We start from the raw sequence: 20,145 nt of genomic DNA on the forward strand, positions 1-20,145 counted from the left end.
GCACCCCGAATAAGTTTGGTCTAGCTCCGCCACTGTATACGAATGGTACGTTATTTTTGTTTATTTGTTTGAGATAGGTTATCACAATGCTACGTGCTCTCGGCTGGCTCTCCAGACGGGACCGAATTTGCAGGTAGGGCTGGCAACGTCGAGCGTGTGCGCGTGGGTCGTTGTCGGCACGCGCTGGCCGCTGTGCTCTCTCATTTTCTTTCGAATTTTTAATTTTTTATGCGTACGAGCTACTGGAAAAAGTCAAGCGGGGTAGTTGCCGCTCGCGTCGCGTGTCCTCCTCGGCACGGTTGCGGCCGCCACCGCTCTCTCTGGTTGCACCCAGCACCCGTGGCTGGACCCAGCGGTCAGGGTGGGCGGTGCCGCACCGTGCAGCGCGCGCCGACTGAAACTGCCTCTTTTTGCTCCGGCTGTTTCCTTCCCGTTTTCTGGCCGCGCTGCTGAAATGGCTGCTGCCGTGGTTTGCCTCACGCCCTCACCATGCCCATGCATGCGCCATATGGTTCCCTGCAGCTAGTTGAAAATACGAATTCATGGAATTTAGCCGAATCGACATTCTTCAAGTCATTTTTTGCCTCACCGTGCCGTCTAACTCATACTCGCAGGCGACTAGCACTCCTATGACCAACAACATACATCAAAGTGAAAAAAACAGAGAACACAACAACACTCTACATCGAGCACATCACAGGATCATGTTCTTCATCGTCAGTACCGTTGTGCTCTCCACTGGTGGCGGTGCCATGAAATACACTTAAGGGGGACCGAGCATTGGGCACATTTCTATTAGCACGACTCTTCAATGCAGGCAAAAAATATATGGAATATATAGGGTTTTTTTTTATGGTAACCGTACCAAAATATGTATCATACCTGTGCATTCTTTGGGCCAGGCCTAACAAAGCCCTACACAAAAAAAGAAAAGACCCATGAAGCGTGTCAGGTCTCAAGACGGGCCTCTTCCCTATTTCAAAGATTTGTCAAGCATAGTCCTAGCCCAACCCAAGATTTTTGGGCCAGGCAGGCTGTCTCATGTCTGCGCCCTGCTATAATATGATTGCACAACATTAAGTTTTGATAACATATTTTAACATCTACACAAAAGATATCATGCATGGAGACACTATGCTTTCGCACTACGTGGCAATGTTCATTAGACCACGCGATAGTGCGCTGGTTGCGGCTAGGGAGCTTCTCACTATTTTTTGGAGAAGCATCACAGTTTGTTACAAACTTAATAAGAGTGTCATTACACCAGTACATGCGACGGCATGGATCTAGAAGCTATCCTCCTATTTTTTCTGTGTCAAGCGGTGGGTTTCCCCTGTTAATGTTTGGGATCTCAGTATCCCCAAAGCTTTACGGAAGGCGAATTGGCAACCCTTGCTTGATGAGCTCGCAACAAGGTTGGCCTCGTGGCATACTGATCAATTGTGGTCCCAAGGTGGCCGACTCATCCTGCTTGTGCCCACGGTTCTTATATGATGATTGCCATCTATCATATGCTTGCACTGGATCTTCCATCCTCGGTCATCAACCAACGGAGGGAGGAGCAGACCAGCACCCACAACAACTAGTGGTGGAGCCTCGGAGCAACAACTTGTGGAGGAGAATATCAGGAGCCAAAAGGAATAGGTAGCGCTGCCATGGGCTTGCAGCGACGATGTGCTGCAGGCTCGTGGCAACAACAACCAAGAGAGAGGACTCAACCAACAAGAGTGAGTATTCGTTTTGAGTTTCATGGGGGCAAACTGGCCACCTCAATATAGGTTTCCCAGAACTGGGCAGGAAATGTTGAAAAAAATAAATATAACATGTGTTTTTTAGGCGCTTGAGTCAAAAAGCTGGACTAGTCAAGGTTAGTCGTGTCTAGCCAAATGAGAGTCGAGACGTTGAATCGACCTCGCAGTTGTGACTCATCAACTAGAAATCCATGGTAGCTGATGATATTTCCCGGAAACATGCAAAATATGAATTTCTATTGCTTTGTATTTCGAGCTACCAAAAATGATATAGTTGTGGGTCTGAATACACATATGTGTAAATCTCTAGATTTTATCACAACCTGTTATTTTTGTGTATCCCACAATACAAAGATTATCGCATTGCGATTTTCTTTACTTGAGATCGTATCACTGATTATGTCTAGTTTTTTTAATTTGTTTAATTGTTTAATTTTTTCGATTTTTTAAAACAACGAGATTCCTTGTGCTAAGCCAACACTTTCCGTACATAAAACCCGTTACATTTCAAGCGTAGGAGCCTTGCGCGCCTTTTTTTTTTAAAAAAAAGGTGAGCATAAATAGTTTGCTCAGAAAAAACGAGCAAGATTTTTTTTTTTTGAAACCGTACGCCCAAAGGCATACGCAGCTAGTATTCATACGTTAAGGAAACCAAGTACAAACCAGTACGAATACATACAAAACAAGAAGGATACAGGCTAAACAACTGGCACCACCGAACTGCCTGGAAGACTCTAGAAAACGAAAGAAAAAAACCCGGTCTTCCGTCTTCTCCGATTCCAAAGCCGGCGCCTCGCACAGAACCACCCGCCGTCGCCAGAGGATAGAAAGCACGCGAGGAAGCAGACCATCTGGAGCTGAAGAAGCCCCTTGCACAAAGGCGTTGAAGAGCCGCAGCAGACACCAGCTCTGATGAGCTGGATCTAGATCCGAAGAAAACATCGGCCGAAGGCAAGCTCCCATCATGGAGGTGCTCCCCGAGCACCTTCAGCTCCGGATCTGGGGTCAACGCCACACCGCCACGATGATGGCGGCCAGATCCGTCCACCATCTGTCCGAACCCACGCCAGCCGCCGCCTGCAGACTTCCCGAGCGGAGCGCCGCCGTTGAACAGCAGCACGAGCAAGCACCGCTGCAAAAGAGCCCTCACGCTCCTCGCAAGGCGGAGAAGAGGAGGGAGGGACCTTATTTCCTTGACAGCCGTCGTCCCCGCATCGACGACCATCTCCAGCAAACCTAACCCTATCCTAGCTAAAGAAGGGACTGAAATCCCGCCCGCCGGCGAAAGAGCACGGTCTGCCACATCTCCAGGGCCATAAAGGCCACCGGATCTGAGGCAGACCGGCGAAATCACCGACGGGAGGGACGGGGCTCGAAATCGCCTGTCTTTCGCCTCGATTTACTGTAGCGAGGGGAAAGAGGGTTCGAGAGAGAAAATAACTGACGGCAAAAAAAAAACGAGCAAGATTAGTTTGGCGCCAACGTTTTGAAACTGTGGACGGTCCCAAAGCCGCGAAAGTTTCCGCTCCTTCCGTTCACCGACGGGTGACAGCTTACCCTGTCGGCGCTATTGGGCCAGACCACTTGTCGTCTGTCACGCATGTTCCACGCTTCACTTTCCCCAACAAACAATACCCTCAAAAATAAACAAATCCGAACCCTAAGCCGCACCCCCCTCGTCTCCGATGACGGCGCCGGAGGCCCTGGAGGTGCGGTGCGCCGGCTGCGGCGAGACGCTGGAGGTGGAGCATGGGATGACGGAGTTCGTCTGCCCCGGCTGCGCCACGCCGCAGGCCCTCCCGCCGGAGCTAATGCCGCCGCGCCCGCGCCGCGCGCTGCCGCTCCACCGCGGCGGCGGCTGCGGCGGGGGAACCGGGAGCCGGATGCCGTGCGGCGGGTGCGGCGCCGCGCTGAGCGTGCCGTGGGGCCTCCGGCGCATCACCTGCCCGCTGTGCGACTCCGACCTCGTCGTCGACGGCGACCGCCTCTACGCCGGCGTCCAGGTCATTTCGCCGCCGGGCGCTGCTTCTCGCGCGCCCTCGTCCCTGTGCCGGCCGGAGGTGCTTGGCTCTAGACTCTTCTTGTATTGTGCATTTCGGTGACCGGGTTATGGCAGAGTAGAGACGAGCAACTGTAATTCTAGTGTCAGCATCTAAATATTTCAGAAATACCAGAGTTAAATTGAACTAATTAGCCGCATTGCATATTTTTTCGAGATGTGTGATGTTTACATCTACAGATTGCTTCAACTATTGGCAGTTGAGATCTTGGATGAGATCAAGAGCTTTCAATCCTTTTTTTTCCTACTCCTTAGATACCTATTGTTCAATTCTGTATTTTCTACTTGCTAGACTGGCATGACCGCATGAGGAATCCTGTTATTTCTTTCCCAGGTACCTATTTTGACTTCTAGTACTAGTACTTCGGTAAAATCCAGAGATTCTAGGCTTGTCCGCACTTAGCAAACATATTATGTCTATGTTGAGTACACATTGTGGAAGAAGTGCAGACACATGATTCCATTCCCCCCTGATCCCTAATCCTTCAAAGCATTAATGTTACTAAGTTACTTTTATTGATTATTTGCATGGAAAGTTGCTTCTTTCATTCCAAACAGTTTCTGACACCGGTATCCAAACATTGCATTATATGACAGTACTTGGAGTGTTACATTCCACAGTGTCATTCTTTGTGGAAACCTCATAGCTTAGAGTAGGATATTCCTTTTGTGACCTATGTACATGTACAGGCATGTGTTGACTAGTAACTCTCTTAATCCCTTTTTCATGTGGTGTTGTGTACTGGGTGCAGGAAGAGCCCTTAAGCCAAGCGATTCATGTAGGACAGGTGCAAGTAGGAAGATGCAATAAGCCAAACCATTTTGAGCAGACACATGGACCCTTTTCTGTTCGTTCAGTTCATAGAGAGTCAACCAATTCACTCAGATCAAGCCCAAAGGCTTCCGTTTATGTGGGGTGTGCAGACGATGCACATGTTGATCAGTTATTCCATGAAGAGGAGTCACATATTAAATTACCCAGCGGGACTGTTGTCAGGCATGATTTTAAGAAGAAAGCTACACTATCTGCTAGTTCTGTACCCATTTGTGCAGAGAGGATAGTGCTGGAGTATCCTAGTAAGGTTAGCAATGCACCGTTGTCACAAGGTGCGCCTGCCAATTATTCAGTTCATACAGAGGAGGCACATGGACAGTGTCAAACTAACACCACTGGAAGTCATGGAAACCAGAAAATTAGACATGCTTCAGCGTCTAGTATTGTGGAGCAGGAGACAGTAACACATCCGAGTCACACTGCTTGTGTACAGCAGGTGCATGTTGAGTCGCATGGTAACACAGCTGGATGGGATAAGAAGAGGAAAAAGAGCAGCTCGACTACTGGTGGGAAGCACAAGAAGAAACATAGGGTCTCAAACGAAGAGCTTCATCTTAAATGTAACAAGCATTTGCCTGCCCAGCCAGAAGATATTGGGAAAAGCAATACTGTTCAGGAGTCAGTTCCTTCTCCGGATGAAAATCAATTTAATTCTTCAGATATTGACAGCCATCCTTTGCAAGTGGAAGTTGAGTGCCACCACAACAAAGCTACCGAACAACACAAGGGTGCAGCAAAAGGCTTCATGCATTTACCAAATGAGAGGGAATCTGTTGAGGACCAGTCCTACACTGGTACCCACCAGCAGGTGACTGTTGCTACTGCCTTCTGCGACCCTACTCCATCACCAGTGTTGACTGCCACTCTCTTGCCCAGTACCGCTTCGCCTTCTGTTTCAAGTGCGTTTCTACCCAGCTATATTGATATCTTCTCAACACTGTTTGTAAAGTATCTAACACGGTTGTCGGTTGTTGTCTCGCTCTTACAGGATCATCAGTTCATCGATCACCACCATATTGCCAACCGCCAGAAAGTTTCCATTCCCAGGCATGTCCATCTCACTTCTTTTAGCATAGGGTCATGCGATGTTTCTCTGCTGCACTGTCAACAAATAGCATATAATTTACTCAATTAGATTGGAAAGTTCTGATTGCGAATTCATCATTATTTTTTATCAAACCGAAATTCTTCATGATTATCAATTAAATTTATCTGAATAACCAATATGAAGTGTCAACGTATTGTTCTTTGCAAGTGATTGCATAATTAATTTCATGCAGGATGCACATGCTGGTACCACAGGATATAAGAAATCTAAGCGCAGGGCGCGTGGCCCTACAAAACTCATTGAACCACGCAGGGAAGCTGATAGGCCTGTTCTGACCCCGATTAATGTGGAGTAAGTCTTCTCAGATTTTGCATTTCCATCAGATGCCTGGGGTCAACTTGTACTGTAATCTTCTTGTACTTAGCATATTGACTTTTCGTACTAGCAGCACATGGGATATTGATCCTCCTTGTCCCAAGGTGGCATCTACCATCACTTTACTTCTTAAACAGTGGCATCCAGGATCAGCTTACAGACGGGTTAGTCAGCAAACAACTGAAGTGCACCCAGGACAATCGGTTCTCCATTTTTATGAGTATCATTCAGATAGAAGGGCTATCATCATGGATGAATTCCTTGTAAGAAAGTTTATCCAAGAATGTGGTTTGTAGATTCATCAAGTATGTCTGAACTCTGAACACCCTTCTATTTTGATTACTGTAGCAACGTTACAAGTGGGCCACTGGGCAGGAAGCAGAGTGCCTGAAGCTATTCAACCGCAGAACAGTCAGACAGTTTACTGGACTCCTGTGTGATGAGAAGCGAAGGGCTAGACTCGCTTTGTTTGCATCAAAGAAGATAAAGGAAACTCCGGATGTTCCCAAGTCCAATGGACAGTCAAATTTGGACGAAGAAGGTGCTAGAAAAAAATTGAAGCCGCCGCGCAGAGACCCTGCAGCTGTTGGGCAAGAGGATGACGATCCGCTTCAGTGGAAGCCATTCCCTCCTGAATGGATGCTTCCAAAGTGGTGGGAGATGCTATGTGAGCGCTGGGCTTCAGAAGAAATCTTGCAGGTCTCTGCCCAGAAGAGGAAGAATCGATTCACAGGAGGTTCTGCCCAGCACACAGCAGGCTCGCGGAGCATAACCATGCATCGCAAACTTATGGTAAGACTAAGACTGACGTTTATTCCTGACACACACTTAGCCACCTACTTATGAATTTTATTGAATTGAAATAGATGATAGAAAATGGTGGGAAGCCAGTATCGGAAGTCGAGCTATTTAATAAGACCCATAAACATGATGGCGGTAAGGGGGACTTTGTTACTGAGAAAGCTAGGCGAACCATGGTACGTATTCAGTCATTTGTATCATAAGTCGGTTAATAAGTACATTGCAAAGTCGCAGAAATCAGTTTGATGAATTAACTAGAATTAGCTATGTCTGCATACTATATTTTCCAGGAGGCATTCCAGCGGCGTTTGAAGGAGGCAGGTGATACTGGACTAGACCCCCATCTTGCATGGTCACAGGAGGTAGGGGGACGCAACCGAGGGAGGTACTATGGACTCCCTGGTATCATTGACAAAGCCCAAATAGGCCCTTTGTCAAAGTCCACCCCAGGTTCTTCAGGTCGAAATAGAACGCAGATGTTCACTCAGGATCAGGTTCAGGAGATGATCAATCACGCCACACAGCAGTTGAATGAAACTTGGGAGAACAAGTTCCAGTCTTTGGAACAGAGTATGCTTAGCATGGCGTCACCAAACATTCCACAGGTAAATTTAAGTTGATTTAATGTCCAGGTGAGGGTTCAGATTTTCATCCTTGTGTGGCTGTCTGCAGCATACTCCGTGTTCTTCAGCAGCTGGCGGACCTGGGGCTGAGGATGACGAGTCATCACATGAGGTAAACAATCGTATCCGCTCTTCCCTCCATTGTGCATTATCTCAATAGATGAGTCATTAATACACCATGTTTTGCTTGTAAGCAGTCTTTTTTGTACCTTTCATTTCTCTTTTTCCACTGGGGATCGCTGCACACTAAATTTATCCTGAGATGACGGAAAATAAGGCTTAGCGAAACTTACTTTTCTGATCCGTTCTAGCTTATCCAACAAATTCGACTTACTATGGAGTGTTACTTGAGGGTGAAACATTGATCTAATTCATATGTGATGCTTCGCAGCATACTTCGGATTCTGCTGACGAAGGAACCTATCAATCCACAGAAGATGGCAGTGGGGTGCATGTTAGTGATTAGGATTTAGGAGCACCTGATTTGCACTTCTTGCAATTGCTTTTCGTAAATAGTCTATTTACAATCTAACTGCACAGTGACTTTGCACATGTTGCAGTTTGGAAATATGCTGCATTATTCAGTTTCATTAGGTTAGTTGGTAGATTGATGGGATTTCCGCACCCAAAATGCAGTCGTAAACTGTGATGTAGTCGTGAACTTCCCTATCTTATATCAGTGAACTGTTAGGCATACTCTTACTTTTTGCCTCGGAATATGTTTTGCAGACTACATTCTATTTTTTGAACACAACACAAGTGTATATGCTCACATACACGCACGTACACTTGCCCCTACGAACACACGCACACCTATCCCTGTGAGTATACTTAATGTCAGGCATAGGCTCTTACTTTTCCTGCCCGGAATATGTTTTGTGGACTACATTCTTTTATTAACACAGTATGAGAGTGAATGCTCGCACACACGCATGTACACTTGCCTCTACAAACACAAACACCTCTATCCCTATGAGTATACTCCCTTCTGTCCTTTTTAGTTGACTCAAATTTAGTACAAAATTGTACTAAATTCGTGTCAATTAAAAGGAGTACTTATCACCGTATGCACCTAGTAGTTAACGAGCTCTATGACGTACTTGAACTTTGGTCGACAGGCTCCACCACATAAAAGCATAAACAGTTGGGTTATGCTCAGTTTGCCGTTACATATATGTTACCTTAAATATACAATTGACATTAAGAACCTCCACGTGCACCCAACATCAGTCGACCCCTCAAAGAGGTTCACCCGAGAGCCATCTATCGATCATGGCAAGACACTCCTTGGGCATGTACTCCGGGGCTGTGTGTCCAGCACCCTATATGTGCACGTAGTTGAATTAAACAATTCATTAATTTGATGAACTGTTTTCTATATGGATAAGGATGCTATCTAGCTTTGGTAAAAAACTGGAAGCTAACACGAACCTTTACAGTTGCATATGTCAGATTGTTGGAGTATGTTCTTGTGAACCTATGAAAATAAGAGAAAGAAAAACAAATGTATAAGACATCAACAGTACTTGCCTTTTTTTTCTGAAATGGAAGATTGCCCTGGCCTTTGAGTGGAAGAGATCATACGGCCTTGCTGCGCATACAATGGACTACAAATGTTTAACTTTTACTAATATAAGCATAGTACTCCGTGTCACATGTTTTGGGCGTTGAAGGGTTTCTCTGAAGTGTAACTATTGGATTCCTCTGTATTTGAAAAGCTACCTTGCGGACAACTGGACATTGGTAAGTCGATTTTTATTTATCAATTTATTATCTTTTGAAATATTTAGATTTAGGATTTATACTTGGTAAAAATACATGCACAACTTCTTGAAGGTATTTAAAAAAAAAGCACGCGCGCACACACACTGTGGATTATTCATATATAATATTGCCATTGATCAAAGTTAAATTAGTTGGGTCGCAACTGATTCTGGGGATATCATTTTTTTTTCTGGACACACGAGTAAGAATTACCCTACAACTTTTGAGTCATATAATGTACACAAAACAATATAAATTGTGAGTCGGTCCTTACCCAACAACTTGGCCGTCCACATACCATGGTCGCCAATTATCTGTGATGGGCAGGTTAAGTTTTCTGATCCATGCTTGGGTGCCAACATAAGGTATACTAGCATCATGGTCGCCGCTGCAGGGTCACACATGAATGTACAAATATTGATTATTCAGTCAAATACATTATAGAAATAAGAAGGAGACGGGTGTCGGGGAGACGAAGTTGAGCACTCCCTTACCTGTAGATCATGGCCCGGTATCCTTTAGCAATCAATGCTAAATGACCATCCACTGCATCGGTGATTTCCTTTGTGTAAGGTATATCGAAATCACATCGTAGCCATGATGGAACTGTTCCCTGCACAGTATATGCCATATCTACAAAATAAGTCCGTTATGGAAGGAACGAGGGCTTCTTTGATGGCATGCAGAGGATTCTCTCACTGCAGAAAAGGTGCAGACATTCTCTCAAATATATACCCCTACCTTACCTTGTGAATACCCAAACTCTCCCTTACAGGTTCGTCGTTTATCCATACCTCGGACAGAAAGTAGGTGGAATTCTGCATCAACCGAATTAAGCACAACAATTATGATGTTGACACAGTTAACACCGCACAATTAGAATGATAAAATGAAAGCGATAAAATCATCCCCGCTGGCGGTTCCAATAGCTACCCGAATAGCTATTTGGAGCCGGCTTTGTTTTTGGGCTCACACGAGCGTGTTCCAAAAATAGCCGGCGTGTTTCTAAGGCTAATAAAATCACCGGCAACCCCGTGCTAGCTCCAACCCACTGGGTGTCGAATAGGCGTACCGGCATCCCGTGCCACGTCGGATTTCAGGGTTGGGACCAGCATGTCAGCAACTCCACGACCGGCTCCATTTTTAAATGCGACGGCTTGTATGCTCTCCGGTTGGTCGCCGTCTTTAATGAACCTGTCTGTTCCCCATGCGGAGATGCCACTGGAAATGGGCACACCGGTCACCCCCGTTCATTGTATTTAGTGTGCCCTCTCTGCTCACTGCCGCACTCTCCTTTTTCACACTCGCCTCCACACCACAATGCCGCACCCGCTCGCCAACATGTACCCGATGCTAGGCCGGAACAGCCGCATGCCTCTTGCGGTGCCGCAACCACCGTCCCAGCAAGATCCGCCACAATCTGAGCCCGTGGCCCCGCCGCAGCCAGACGACAAGCTCGAGCAGCTGGACTTCAACTTCGACGGCTTGTTCGACGAATCCGATTTTGACAAGTGAAACGAGGTGTCCATCGCGAATGCGGATGCCGAGGTCGCGGAGGAGCAGGCGCAGTTGGGCGGCGAGGAGCAGTTCCATGGTGACCTGGAGCAGGAGGCGGTCCTGGCCCGAGAGCAAGTGCTCGAGAAGACCAATGCCACCAACTTCGAGCACGCCATCCAGATCTTGCGGTAGCGGGCCGCCAAGGAGGAGGCATGTCATTTTCTCATGGTGGCCGAGCGACAGAGGCTGCTTGAGCTCAACGCTCAGTGCCAGGCCGAGGCGGCCGCCCGCGAGAAAGCGAGGCCCAGAACGAGGAATCCCGCTAGTCGTAGGCGGTGCTGAAGGCCCGTCGTCAATGAGAAGATGCTTGCGGCGATGCTTTTTTTTCGAGAAACGCAAAGGAATCTTTGCGTTTCATTTCATTGAAAAGACCGCGAGAAAGCGAGGCTCGCCTAGAATGAGGAATCCCGCAAAAGGTAGGCGGTGCTGAAGGCACGTCGTCACTGAGAAGATGCTTGCGGCGATGCTGCACCACCATATGCGCGATGCAAGGGCGCAGAGGCGGGCGCAGGAGGCGGCGGTGAAGGGAAAGAACGGTGACAAGGCAGACCCATCGGACGCTCCAACCAATGGCTAATAGACTAGGGTATAGTTTAGTTCAAATTTCATTCAAACTTTTGTATATAAACCTAAATTTGAATGAAATTTCACAGTTTATTTACATTTGTTTGTTCAATTTTTTTGGAAATTCTTGTCAGGGTCACCGGTGTGTGCAACCTGTCCCCAAATTGGGGAGCAGGTGCCGGCGTCCTCAAGCGCCTATTGGAGACGCGCCTGTGAGATGCTCTAAATACTCTGAACAATACTAAAAAATAGCAAAAATAAGAAATGAAAATGAAAACTGAGAAAAAAAATCAGATTAATATTTGAAATGTTTTTACCCTGCAGATAGACCAAACTGCGGACTCTAATAGCCTTTTCCTACCATGATCTTGCAACCTCGGCCGCTTCTGAATGGCGAGGCTTGGATATTCTATACAATTTTTCTCCAAGATGTGTGCAGTATTCAAATCCCTTGTGATCTGCATCCCACCCAAAAACTACCAATTAACTCACAAGTACCTCTTTATTACTAGCTAAGTGTATTGTGCGCTAATACACACACAATCAACATACACATTGTCGCTAGTGTCACTTACATAGTCAATGGCTTGGAGGGAATTGGCACAATCAGCGTTCGATGGGCTACGGTATTGCCCTCTACAGCCTTCACGAGCAGCCTGCATATTTTGGGATTTAAGTAAACATGAACATACTTTTTAGAGGCCAAGCTACATGTATCTCTTTATTTTCAAACACTTCAAATTTATATTTAAAATTTCAAAAAAAAATCCGAAATAAGATTCTTGAGATAGCCAATGATGTATTCTACAATGGTGCATAATCTCAAGGTAAACTGATTTGTATTATAGGCTATACGAAATTGATAAAATCTGACAGATTTTAGTTTCACTACTATTAATTTATGTAGAATTGCCATTTTTGTGTAGTCTCATATATGAAGTAGTTTGTATTGAGATTTTATACCATTGTATTATACATCATTAGCTATCACTAGATTTTTGTCTAAATGTTTTTTGAAGTTTAAAATACGAATTCAGTGGAAATAAAATGCTACATGTAGCTCAGCCTCCATTTAAATTTTTCCACACTTAACCTTACTTAAGTCAATATACATTTAGTCATTCTGACGGAGAAGCGTTATGTTTTTCTTGAGAGGGAGTAGAAGCTAGCCAACATCAAGTAGATGTGTTGAAATATTGTCCTTATCATTTTCGTGTGGCAAAGAGTTAGATCTTAAAAGATAAAATTATGATAAACATATTCATGTTCATGAGTGCAAAGCATCCCATACATAATAAATAGTAATTTAGAAAATGTTTAAAAAATCTAAATCCTATTAGGAACCAAAGATGATTAAGTATTGTACTTGTATAAAAATATTTGTGCGGGAGTTGCTGTGCTTGTATCTTTTGTCAATTTTGTCTTTTTACGTAGGATATCGTGAGAATCATTTCGAGCCTAAACATTTTTATACGAGTACACTATTGATCATCTTTTGTTTCCAAGAGCATTTAGATTCTTTTTTTCAATATTTAAAATTGCTATAAATTTTGAAGTTTATAGGATGCATAGCACATATGTGCCAAAAATTCGCGTTATGTCACCTCGTAGAGTTCATCCGATATGATTCCCATCCGATGAAGAAACGGAACCCGAGAGTTGAAGTCCAACATTAGATCAGTTAATGGATTGCCAGCAATGACACCCTGATCAGTGGGTATTAATTTGTCACTTACAGAGAGTATAAGATAATCACAGATTCACCCATATATAAGAAGGTTAAAACAATTTTACGTGGGAATAAGGCATTAGAGAAAAAATAAAGGTTAAACTGTAAGAAAAAACACCTGCGTACTTCTGTATCTGAGAGTGCACATAAAAACAAAGGTCAGTGTAAAGGTTCAACTACCGGATGCATCACTGGAAATAGAAATTTAAGCATATATTGGCCGACTACTTTGGGCCTTGTTTCAGGGAACGTTGAATTGTTGTTCGTGATTTATGGATATTGAAGAAAAATAACCAAACGAAGAATGAATTTTACCAAAACATGGTAAACCATCTTTTGAACTTACCCACTGAAGTTGAAGTACACCATAGATCAGATCCAGACACATCTTTGAACAGAAATATTCAAGTTTAAACAGAAATTATGTTCTTTTTTCTGTGCCGTTGTTAAACTAAAGGTTTAAATAGCGCGCTAATCTTTTCGCTATGGTGAAGTCACAACACTCCCGCTAAACATGCGTTGTTTTAGTGCTAAATAAAAATCCCCCGCTAATAGCTCGCTAAATCGCTAAGTAGAGGTACAAAAATAGAGTAGCGTTATTTCTTCCGCTAAGCCACAATATTTCCATATTTGGATTTGAAAGTTAGACCAATGTATGTAAGAGCATCTCCACGCTCCCCCCAAAGCCCACTCCAACAAACGACTTTGGGGGCGCCGTAGGCAAATTTCGGCCCAGCCGCCCCCTCCCCCTCCCTAAAAAAATGTTTTTGGGCCGGTAGAGGTTGTTTTCTCGCCCGACGCTCTCAGGCCGAACCCAACCCGGGGGGGGGGGGCAAGTGTGTGTGCCAGCAGAACGAGCGCAACAACCAGCAAAGACTCGGCCCTATCTGCCAGACGCTCCGTTCGTCTTCCTCAACACCTTGTTTTCAGACACAAGCGCTTAATGGCGCCTGCCGCCGTGCAAGCGAGTTGTCGCATCCCATCGGCGGAGGCCTTTCCGTAAGTGTGCGCCTTCCCGCAGTTTCCCATGCATCCTTGCCTAGTCTTCCCGCTGTTTCTCTCGCCTATATCTACCCTCCCCCCCCTCGGTTTCGCACAGTGGAACCCTAGCCACCTCAACTCCATGGCCGCTAGGTACAAGGGAGGCGGCGCGGCGGCCAATGGCTACGGCTGCCGCAGGCTCCATGAATAGGAGGCGCGCATGTTGTACCAGGCGGGGTACATGGCCCCGCCTGATATGCGCAGCCCCTCCGATGATTAGAGGTTGAGTGCCGGTGGGATTCTTGGAACGCCTACTTCCAGGCACGACGGGAGCGGGAGCTCGTGGCCTACGATAGAGAGGGCGCGTCGCCGAAGAACAAGAACGCGACAGTGAGAAGAATCTGCTGGGGAGCGTCGAGGAAAACCCTGGCCGTCGTCCTCGGCCACATCTAGGCGGGTAACCACTCGCCGTGCCCTGACCACTGTTGGGTGCCATGGCGGATGGCGTCGAGATCCTCATCGTCTTTCAAAGCGACGAGGGGGTCATCTTCTTCTGCGTCGGTGGCCTCTTCAGTGGCGTCCTCTTGCCGCCGTCCCTGTGCCGTCAAGGAGGAGATCGAGGATGAGATGCCCCTGGGAAAGTGGTCCGGCGGCAGCGGCATGGTCATTTGAGAGCCACGCGCTCCGCGGGAACCGTTTCCACCTCGCGGGCGCCTCCGCCTCGTCAGCCCCAAGCTGGAGCTGAAGCCAGAGTGGGTGCCGTGTAGGAAGCAGCGGCCACCCAAATCGCCATCCTGGAGAACGATGACCTAGAGGAGTGCCCCAGTCAGCGGATGGACATGCGTGCCTCCTTTGAGGAGGTGCAACCGGCATCGCTGGAGTTCTCCGTCGCCTGGTCCTTGGCCGAGGCAGAGAAGGAAGAGCATCGGTGGCAGCGGGAGCGCGTGCGCCTCCTCGGTCTTGTGGTCGACATTGATGATATCGTTCAGTTGTCCGCCCCGCGCCGCTAGGGTGACCCCGGCCAGGGCAGCGGCCGTGGCGGCGACCTCGGCCAAGGAAGCAGTCTTGGCGGCCATCACCAGGCCCCGCCCAAGGACAACGGTGACAACAACAGCTACCAAGACTACACTGTCTTCTACATCCGCCTCCGCTGCTAGAGCCGTTTAAATTTAACTATGTAAATTCGCCTTATGAAATATTTTCATCTAATTTCGTTTCAATTTGCCTAAATATGTCTATTTGTTCACATTTTTTCAAATTTCAAATCTGCTCGCGGGGCGGCCGGCAAAACAGCTGGGACGGAGGCCGTATGGGGAGGCCGAGTGGAGATGCTCTAATATGCAATTATGGACTACTCTATTGGATTTCTTTTTGTATTTATGAATGATATGAATATTTGATGCCTGATTTTTCTAGGAGTTTTCTTGTTTTGCAAAAAACTCTAAATGACTTATCTTCCCTATGGCTTTCTTAGCGTCTGGAAATAGTAGCCGCTAAGACGCATAACCCTCTATTTTAAACTACTATATGTTAAACTAAACTTTGTTGACCTGGATAGAGAGAGAACCTGCCCCTGCCTTATTAGCGATGAAAGAAGACTTGTATGGACATAAAACCTATAAGTGTGCCCATTAGAAACCTTAAGAAAGAGAATAATAAACATTGCAATTACAAAAAAGTAAACCTTGAATAATATGTTAGAAGATAAATTGGGGAAATACTATAGAATACCTTGAGATTGATGAGCCGCTCATCACCGTATTCTATCCCTATAAAAAAAAGCGATATGTAGTTAAAACAGCGCATTTAATTTGTACTCGTATAAGGAAAATACAATACACGCATTGGACAAACTTGTAAGACGGATTGCTAAAGAGAAATCCTTGGTGATAACGATGACGGAAGTTCAACTATCTTTAGGCTGGTCATAGTGGGGAGTAACTTAGACTAGTAACATATGCCATGTTACTAGTCTAGGTTACTACCTTCATAGTGGGTAGTAACTTATATGTGGTGTCATGAATTGTATCATTTATTATGTTGTAGACTCATCTTGCCTTGAGGTGTGTGATGTTATGATAACATAGCTAGTTACCACCTCCCTCTCTTTCTTCATTTATTGCTATGCCATATCACCAAAACACCTTGAAATGTGTGATGTTACTACCTAAGTTACTCCCACTATGAGCAGTCTTAGCAATTTTCATAGCAAGAGGAGGTATGATTATGCCGCTATACGAATCACCCGCAACGTAGAACGGATTGGGCAAAAACTGTGGGTGTTCATCAAACCACTGCAGAGAAAAGAAACCAAACGGAAATCAGCACCAATGTTTAACCTGCACTTTCTGGTGCTAGAAGAAGCATAATATAAATGAAGGTGAAAAGTGAACCGTTTGGAGAAAGGTGTGCAGCTGTTGAATAACGATGGTGTCACTTGGTATGGTTCTGTTCCACGTGGTGTCATACGAGAAGCCTGTCCCTGCCGGAGAATCCACGAAGATGACATTGCTAACCTGCAATATATAACCAAGCTGAAATGAAAACATCGCCGTCGTGTTCCGTAAACACATCACGGTCAAACCAGTACGACACTATACATAATGCTTATCACAGCTACTGACAATACACGTGCTGGAAATGGTGTCTCAGCTAGACCCCTCCATTATCTATCTCGTTATCTAAAACGTGGGTGTCTCAACCAAATGAACCTGGGTCCAAGATGCTGGTTTGTAGAGCAGAGTAGGCAGTCCACTCCCGGTGTACCCCTCGAAGTCGAAGTAGAAAGGACCGATCTCGTAGACGAGGCCGGAGAGCGCGGAGCATCCGGGCCCGCCGGTGAGCCAGAGCAGGACGGGGTCCTCCTCCGGGTCGCGCTCCGACTGGATGAAGTAGTAGAAGAGGCGGACGCCGTCGTCCAGCTCCACGTACCTGCACCACCACATCGCACCATGTTCCGATCAACCGAGGAAGAAGAAGATGAGAGCAGACCACGTATGTACTTACCCTGTTTCGAGGGAGAAGGGCAGGGGTCCGCTGAAACCGGGAAGCCGCGGCACCGCTTTCGTGGTGATCGACGGCGTGGCGGCGGCCAACAAGGAGCGGAGGAGGAGAAGCTGCGGTAACAGCAGAAGCAGCGACCGGCGCGGTGGCGCTGTCGCCATAGCTAAGACTGGCAGGAGTGGACGAAATGCAAGCGGCAAATTTCCTACCAGCTGACGTGATTCAATTGAATGTTTCTTATATATATCGGTGTCTCTGAGGTAATTAAAAAAGGTTTAAAATCCGAATTATTTTGGAAACCAAAGATGATCAAGCAATGTACTTGTATAAAAATATTCGCGTGGAAATTACTATCATTGTATCTAGGGTAAAAAAAGACAAAATCTGCCTTTTTTACCCCCCATACATGAGAATCATTTCAAGTCCAAACATTTTTATACAAGTATAATACTTGATCATCTTTTGTTTTCAAGAGAATTTCGAATTTTTTAATAGTTAAAATCATTACAAATTTTAGGGTTTATGAGTGCCGAAAAATCGCGTTATGTCACCTCGTAGAGTTCATCCGGTATGATTCCCATCCCATGAAGATACGGAACTGGAGCGTTGAAGTCCAACATTACATCAGTCAATGGATTGCCAGCAATGACACCCTGATCAGTGGGTATTAATTTGTCACTCCTTACAGAGAGTATAAGATAACCACAGATTCACCCATATATAAGGTTAAAACAATTTTACATAGGGAATAAGGCACTAGAGAAAAATAAACGTTGAATTGTAAAAAAAAACATCTGCGTACTTCTGTAACTGAGAGTGCACATAAAACAAAGATCAGTGTATAGGTTCAACTACCAGATGCATCACTGGAAATAGAAAATTAAGCATGTCTTCACCATAGCCGCTAAGATGCATAACCCCTATTTTAAACTTTACGTTGAACTAAACCTTGTTGACCTTGATAGAGTACTTACCCCTGCCTTATTAGCTTAATTTATTGATATAGATTTAAGCAAAAGAAGACTTGTATGGACATAAAAATCTGTAAGTGTGCCCATTAGAAGCCTTAAGAAAGAGAATAATAAACCTTGCAATTACAACAAAATAAACCTTGAATAATATGCAGAAGAGAAATTGTGGAAGTACTACAGAATACCTTGAGATTGATGAGCCGCTCATCACCGTAATCTATCCCTATAACAAAAGCGATATGTAGTTAAAACAACACACCTTGTATAAAGAAAATACAATACACGCTTTGGACAGTCTCTCTTTCGCCTGGGTCCGACACGCAAATGGTTCCTTTTGGCGTTGGGTTGCTAAGTCTGGATTGTCGGCAGCACTATAACTATCGTTGTCAGAGAAGTTTTGCGATTTTCTCACCACCTTAGCTGCTGTCTACTCTGGATCCGCAGTGGTTTGATGAGTGCCCCCAATGTCATGGATGGTCTGTCCCTATTGACGCGGTGCTGGTGTGTTATTTTTGGGTGTTTGTTCGTGTTGCTTTGTGGTCTTATCTGTTGGTTAGAGTGGGTGTAACCTTGATGTTTTGAGTCTTTTTTTATTTTGACTTGGATGTAGATGTGTGGACTTAGCTCGGTTATTGTAGACTTTGCTTGGTTTTCTGCTAAAAACCGAACACTCTCTTCTTAATTAATAAATGAGGTACTTTGTCTCCGTTTACAAAAACACTTTGGACAAACTTATAAGACGGATTGCTAGGGAGAAATCCTTGCTGATAACGACGACGGAAGTTCAACTACCTTTAGCAATTTTCATAGCAAGAGGAGGTATGATTATGCCGCTATACGAATCACCCGCAACGTAGAACGGATTGGGCAAAAACTGTGGGTGTTCATCAAACCACTGCAGAGAAAAGAAACCAAACGGAAATCAGCACCAATGTTTAACCTGCACTTTCTGGTGCTAGAAGAAGCATAATATAAATGAAGGTGAAAAGTGAACCGTTTGGAGAAAGGTGTGCAGCTGTTGAATAACGATGGTGTCACTTGGTATGGTTCTGTTCCACGTGGTGTCATACGAGAAGCCTGTCCCTGCCGGAGAATCCACGAAGATGACATTGCTAACCTGCAATATATAACCAAGCTGAAATGAAAACATCGCCGTCGTGTTCCGTAAACACATCACGGTCAAACCAGTACGACACTATACATAATGCTTATCACAGCTACTGACAATACACGTGCTGGAAATGGTGTCTCAGCTAGACCCCTCCATTATCTATCTCGTTATCTAAAACGTGGGTGTCTCAACCAAATGAACCTGGGTCCAAGATGCTGGTTTGTAGAGCAGAGTAGGCAGTCCACTCCCGGTGTACCCCTCGAAGTCGAAGTAGAAAGGACCGATCTCGTAGACGAGGCCGGAGAGGGCGGAGCATCCGGGGCCGCCGGTGAGCCAGAGCAGGACGGGATCCTCCTCCGGGTCGCGCTCCGACTGGATGAAGTAGTAGAAGAGGCGGACGCCGTCGTCCAGCTCCACGTACCTGCACCACCACATCGCACCATGTACTTCCGATCAACCGAGGAAGAAGAAGATGAGAGCAGACCACGTATGTACTTACCCTGTTTCGAGGGAGAAGGGCAGGGGTCCGCTGAAACCGGGAAGCCGTGGCACGGCTTTCGTGGTGATCGACGGCGTGGCGGCGGCCAACAAGGAGCGGAGGAGGAGAAGCTGCGGTAACAACAGAAGCAGCGACCGGCGCGGTGGCGCTGCCATAGCTAAGACTGGCAGGAGTGGAGGAAATGCAAGCGGCAAATTTCCTACCAGCTGACGTGATTCAATTGGATGTTTCGATTATATATATCCCCTGCCGGACATACATGTACGACGAGAGACGAGAAAATCTGGTGTGTGGACGCACAAGACTGTATTACGCTCTACTGGTGTCTATCGCATCGGTGGCATGAAGCGCTACCTTACCTCGTGTCTGGACACCCTATACTCCCTAGTCCCTATCTTTTTTTTTTTGAACAAGAGATGGGTCTAGAAAGACCTCGAGCTGCAAATTATATTAAGAAAAAAACGGTGGCTACAT

General features: G+C 45.8%; 2 protein-coding genes across 16 annotated transcripts; one reads left to right on the plus strand and one right to left on the minus strand.

Moving 5' to 3' along the window:
* Nucleotides 1-3,634: 3,634 nt before the first annotated feature.
* On the plus strand, nt 3,635-8,177 carry LOC124654677. The gene is made up of 10 exons (XM_047193675.1): nt 3,635-3,811; nt 4,563-5,544; nt 5,634-5,692; nt 5,926-6,044; nt 6,139-6,331; nt 6,417-6,860; nt 6,935-7,045; nt 7,160-7,474; nt 7,542-7,604; nt 7,884-8,177. Exons 1-10 carry the CDS (start codon nt 3,635-3,637, stop codon nt 7,956-7,958), a joined length of 2,538 nt encoding a protein of 845 aa, XP_047049631.1. The 3' UTR covers nt 7,959-8,177.
* LOC124689303 (serine carboxypeptidase-like 18) lies at nt 5,058-19,889 on the minus strand. 15 transcript variants are annotated; one of them, XR_006998723.1, is made up of 16 exons: nt 17,094-17,320; nt 16,799-17,018; nt 16,481-16,603; nt 16,255-16,381; nt 15,819-15,856; nt 15,638-15,703; nt 12,982-13,083; nt 11,953-12,033; nt 11,695-11,835; nt 10,003-10,074; nt 9,751-9,869; nt 9,531-9,644; nt 8,924-8,969; nt 8,674-8,814; nt 7,827-7,912; nt 6,960-7,731 (listed from the first exon to the last, which is right to left on the minus strand). XR_006998723.1 is itself a non-coding variant. In XM_047222878.1 (14 exons), the coding sequence occupies exons 1-14, from the start codon at nt 19,824-19,826 to the stop codon at nt 8,731-8,733; spliced, it is 1,464 nt and encodes a 487-aa protein (XP_047078834.1). In that variant the 5' UTR covers nt 19,827-19,888; the 3' UTR covers nt 8,566-8,730. The 15 variants fall into 15 exon arrangements, 12 of the variants coding, with proteins under 12 accessions (XP_047078834.1, XP_047078840.1, XP_047078828.1 ...); XR_006998722.1 differs by having other exon boundaries at nt 6,960-7,749; XR_006998721.1 differs by lacking the exons at nt 6,960-7,731; nt 7,827-7,912 and adding an exon at nt 5,058-5,746.
* Between the last annotated feature and the right edge of the window lie 256 nt (nt 19,890-20,145).

Source organism: Lolium rigidum, chromosome 1, assembly GCF_022539505.1.
Source record: "Lolium rigidum isolate FL_2022 chromosome 1, APGP_CSIRO_Lrig_0.1, whole genome shotgun sequence".
NCBI classification, from domain to species: Eukaryota; Viridiplantae; Streptophyta; class Magnoliopsida; order Poales; family Poaceae; genus Lolium; species Lolium rigidum.

What these genes read in the sequence shown, in the direction of transcription:
- LOC124654677 (XM_047193675.1), top strand. Translation starts at nt 3,635, where the DNA reads ATGCCGTGCGGCGGGTGCGGCGCCGCGCTGAGCGTGCCGTGGGGCCTC. An exon ending in CGTCCCTGTGCCGGCCGGAG is followed by an intron (nt 3,812 to 4,562) that starts GTGCTTGGCTCT and finishes TACTGGGTGCAG; the next exon opens with GAAGAGCCCTTAAGCCAAGC. An exon ending in TCATCATGGATGAATTCCTT is followed by an intron (nt 6,332 to 6,416) that starts GTAAGAAAGTTT and finishes TGATTACTGTAG; the next exon opens with CAACGTTACAAGTGGGCCAC.
- LOC124689303 (XM_047222857.1), bottom strand. Translation starts at nt 17,251, where the DNA reads ATGGCGACAGCGCCACCGCGCCGGTCGCTGCTTCTGCTGTTACCGCAG. An exon ending in TCATAGTGGGAGTAACTTAG is followed by an intron (nt 15,857 to 16,254) that starts GTAGTAACATCA and finishes TTTTTTTTATAG; the next exon opens with GGATAGAATACGGTGATGAG. An exon ending in CAGGTTCTCTCTCTATCCAG is followed by an intron (nt 13,084 to 15,637) that starts GTCAACAAAGTT and finishes CCCACTGATCAG; the next exon opens with GGTGTCATTGCTGGCAATCC.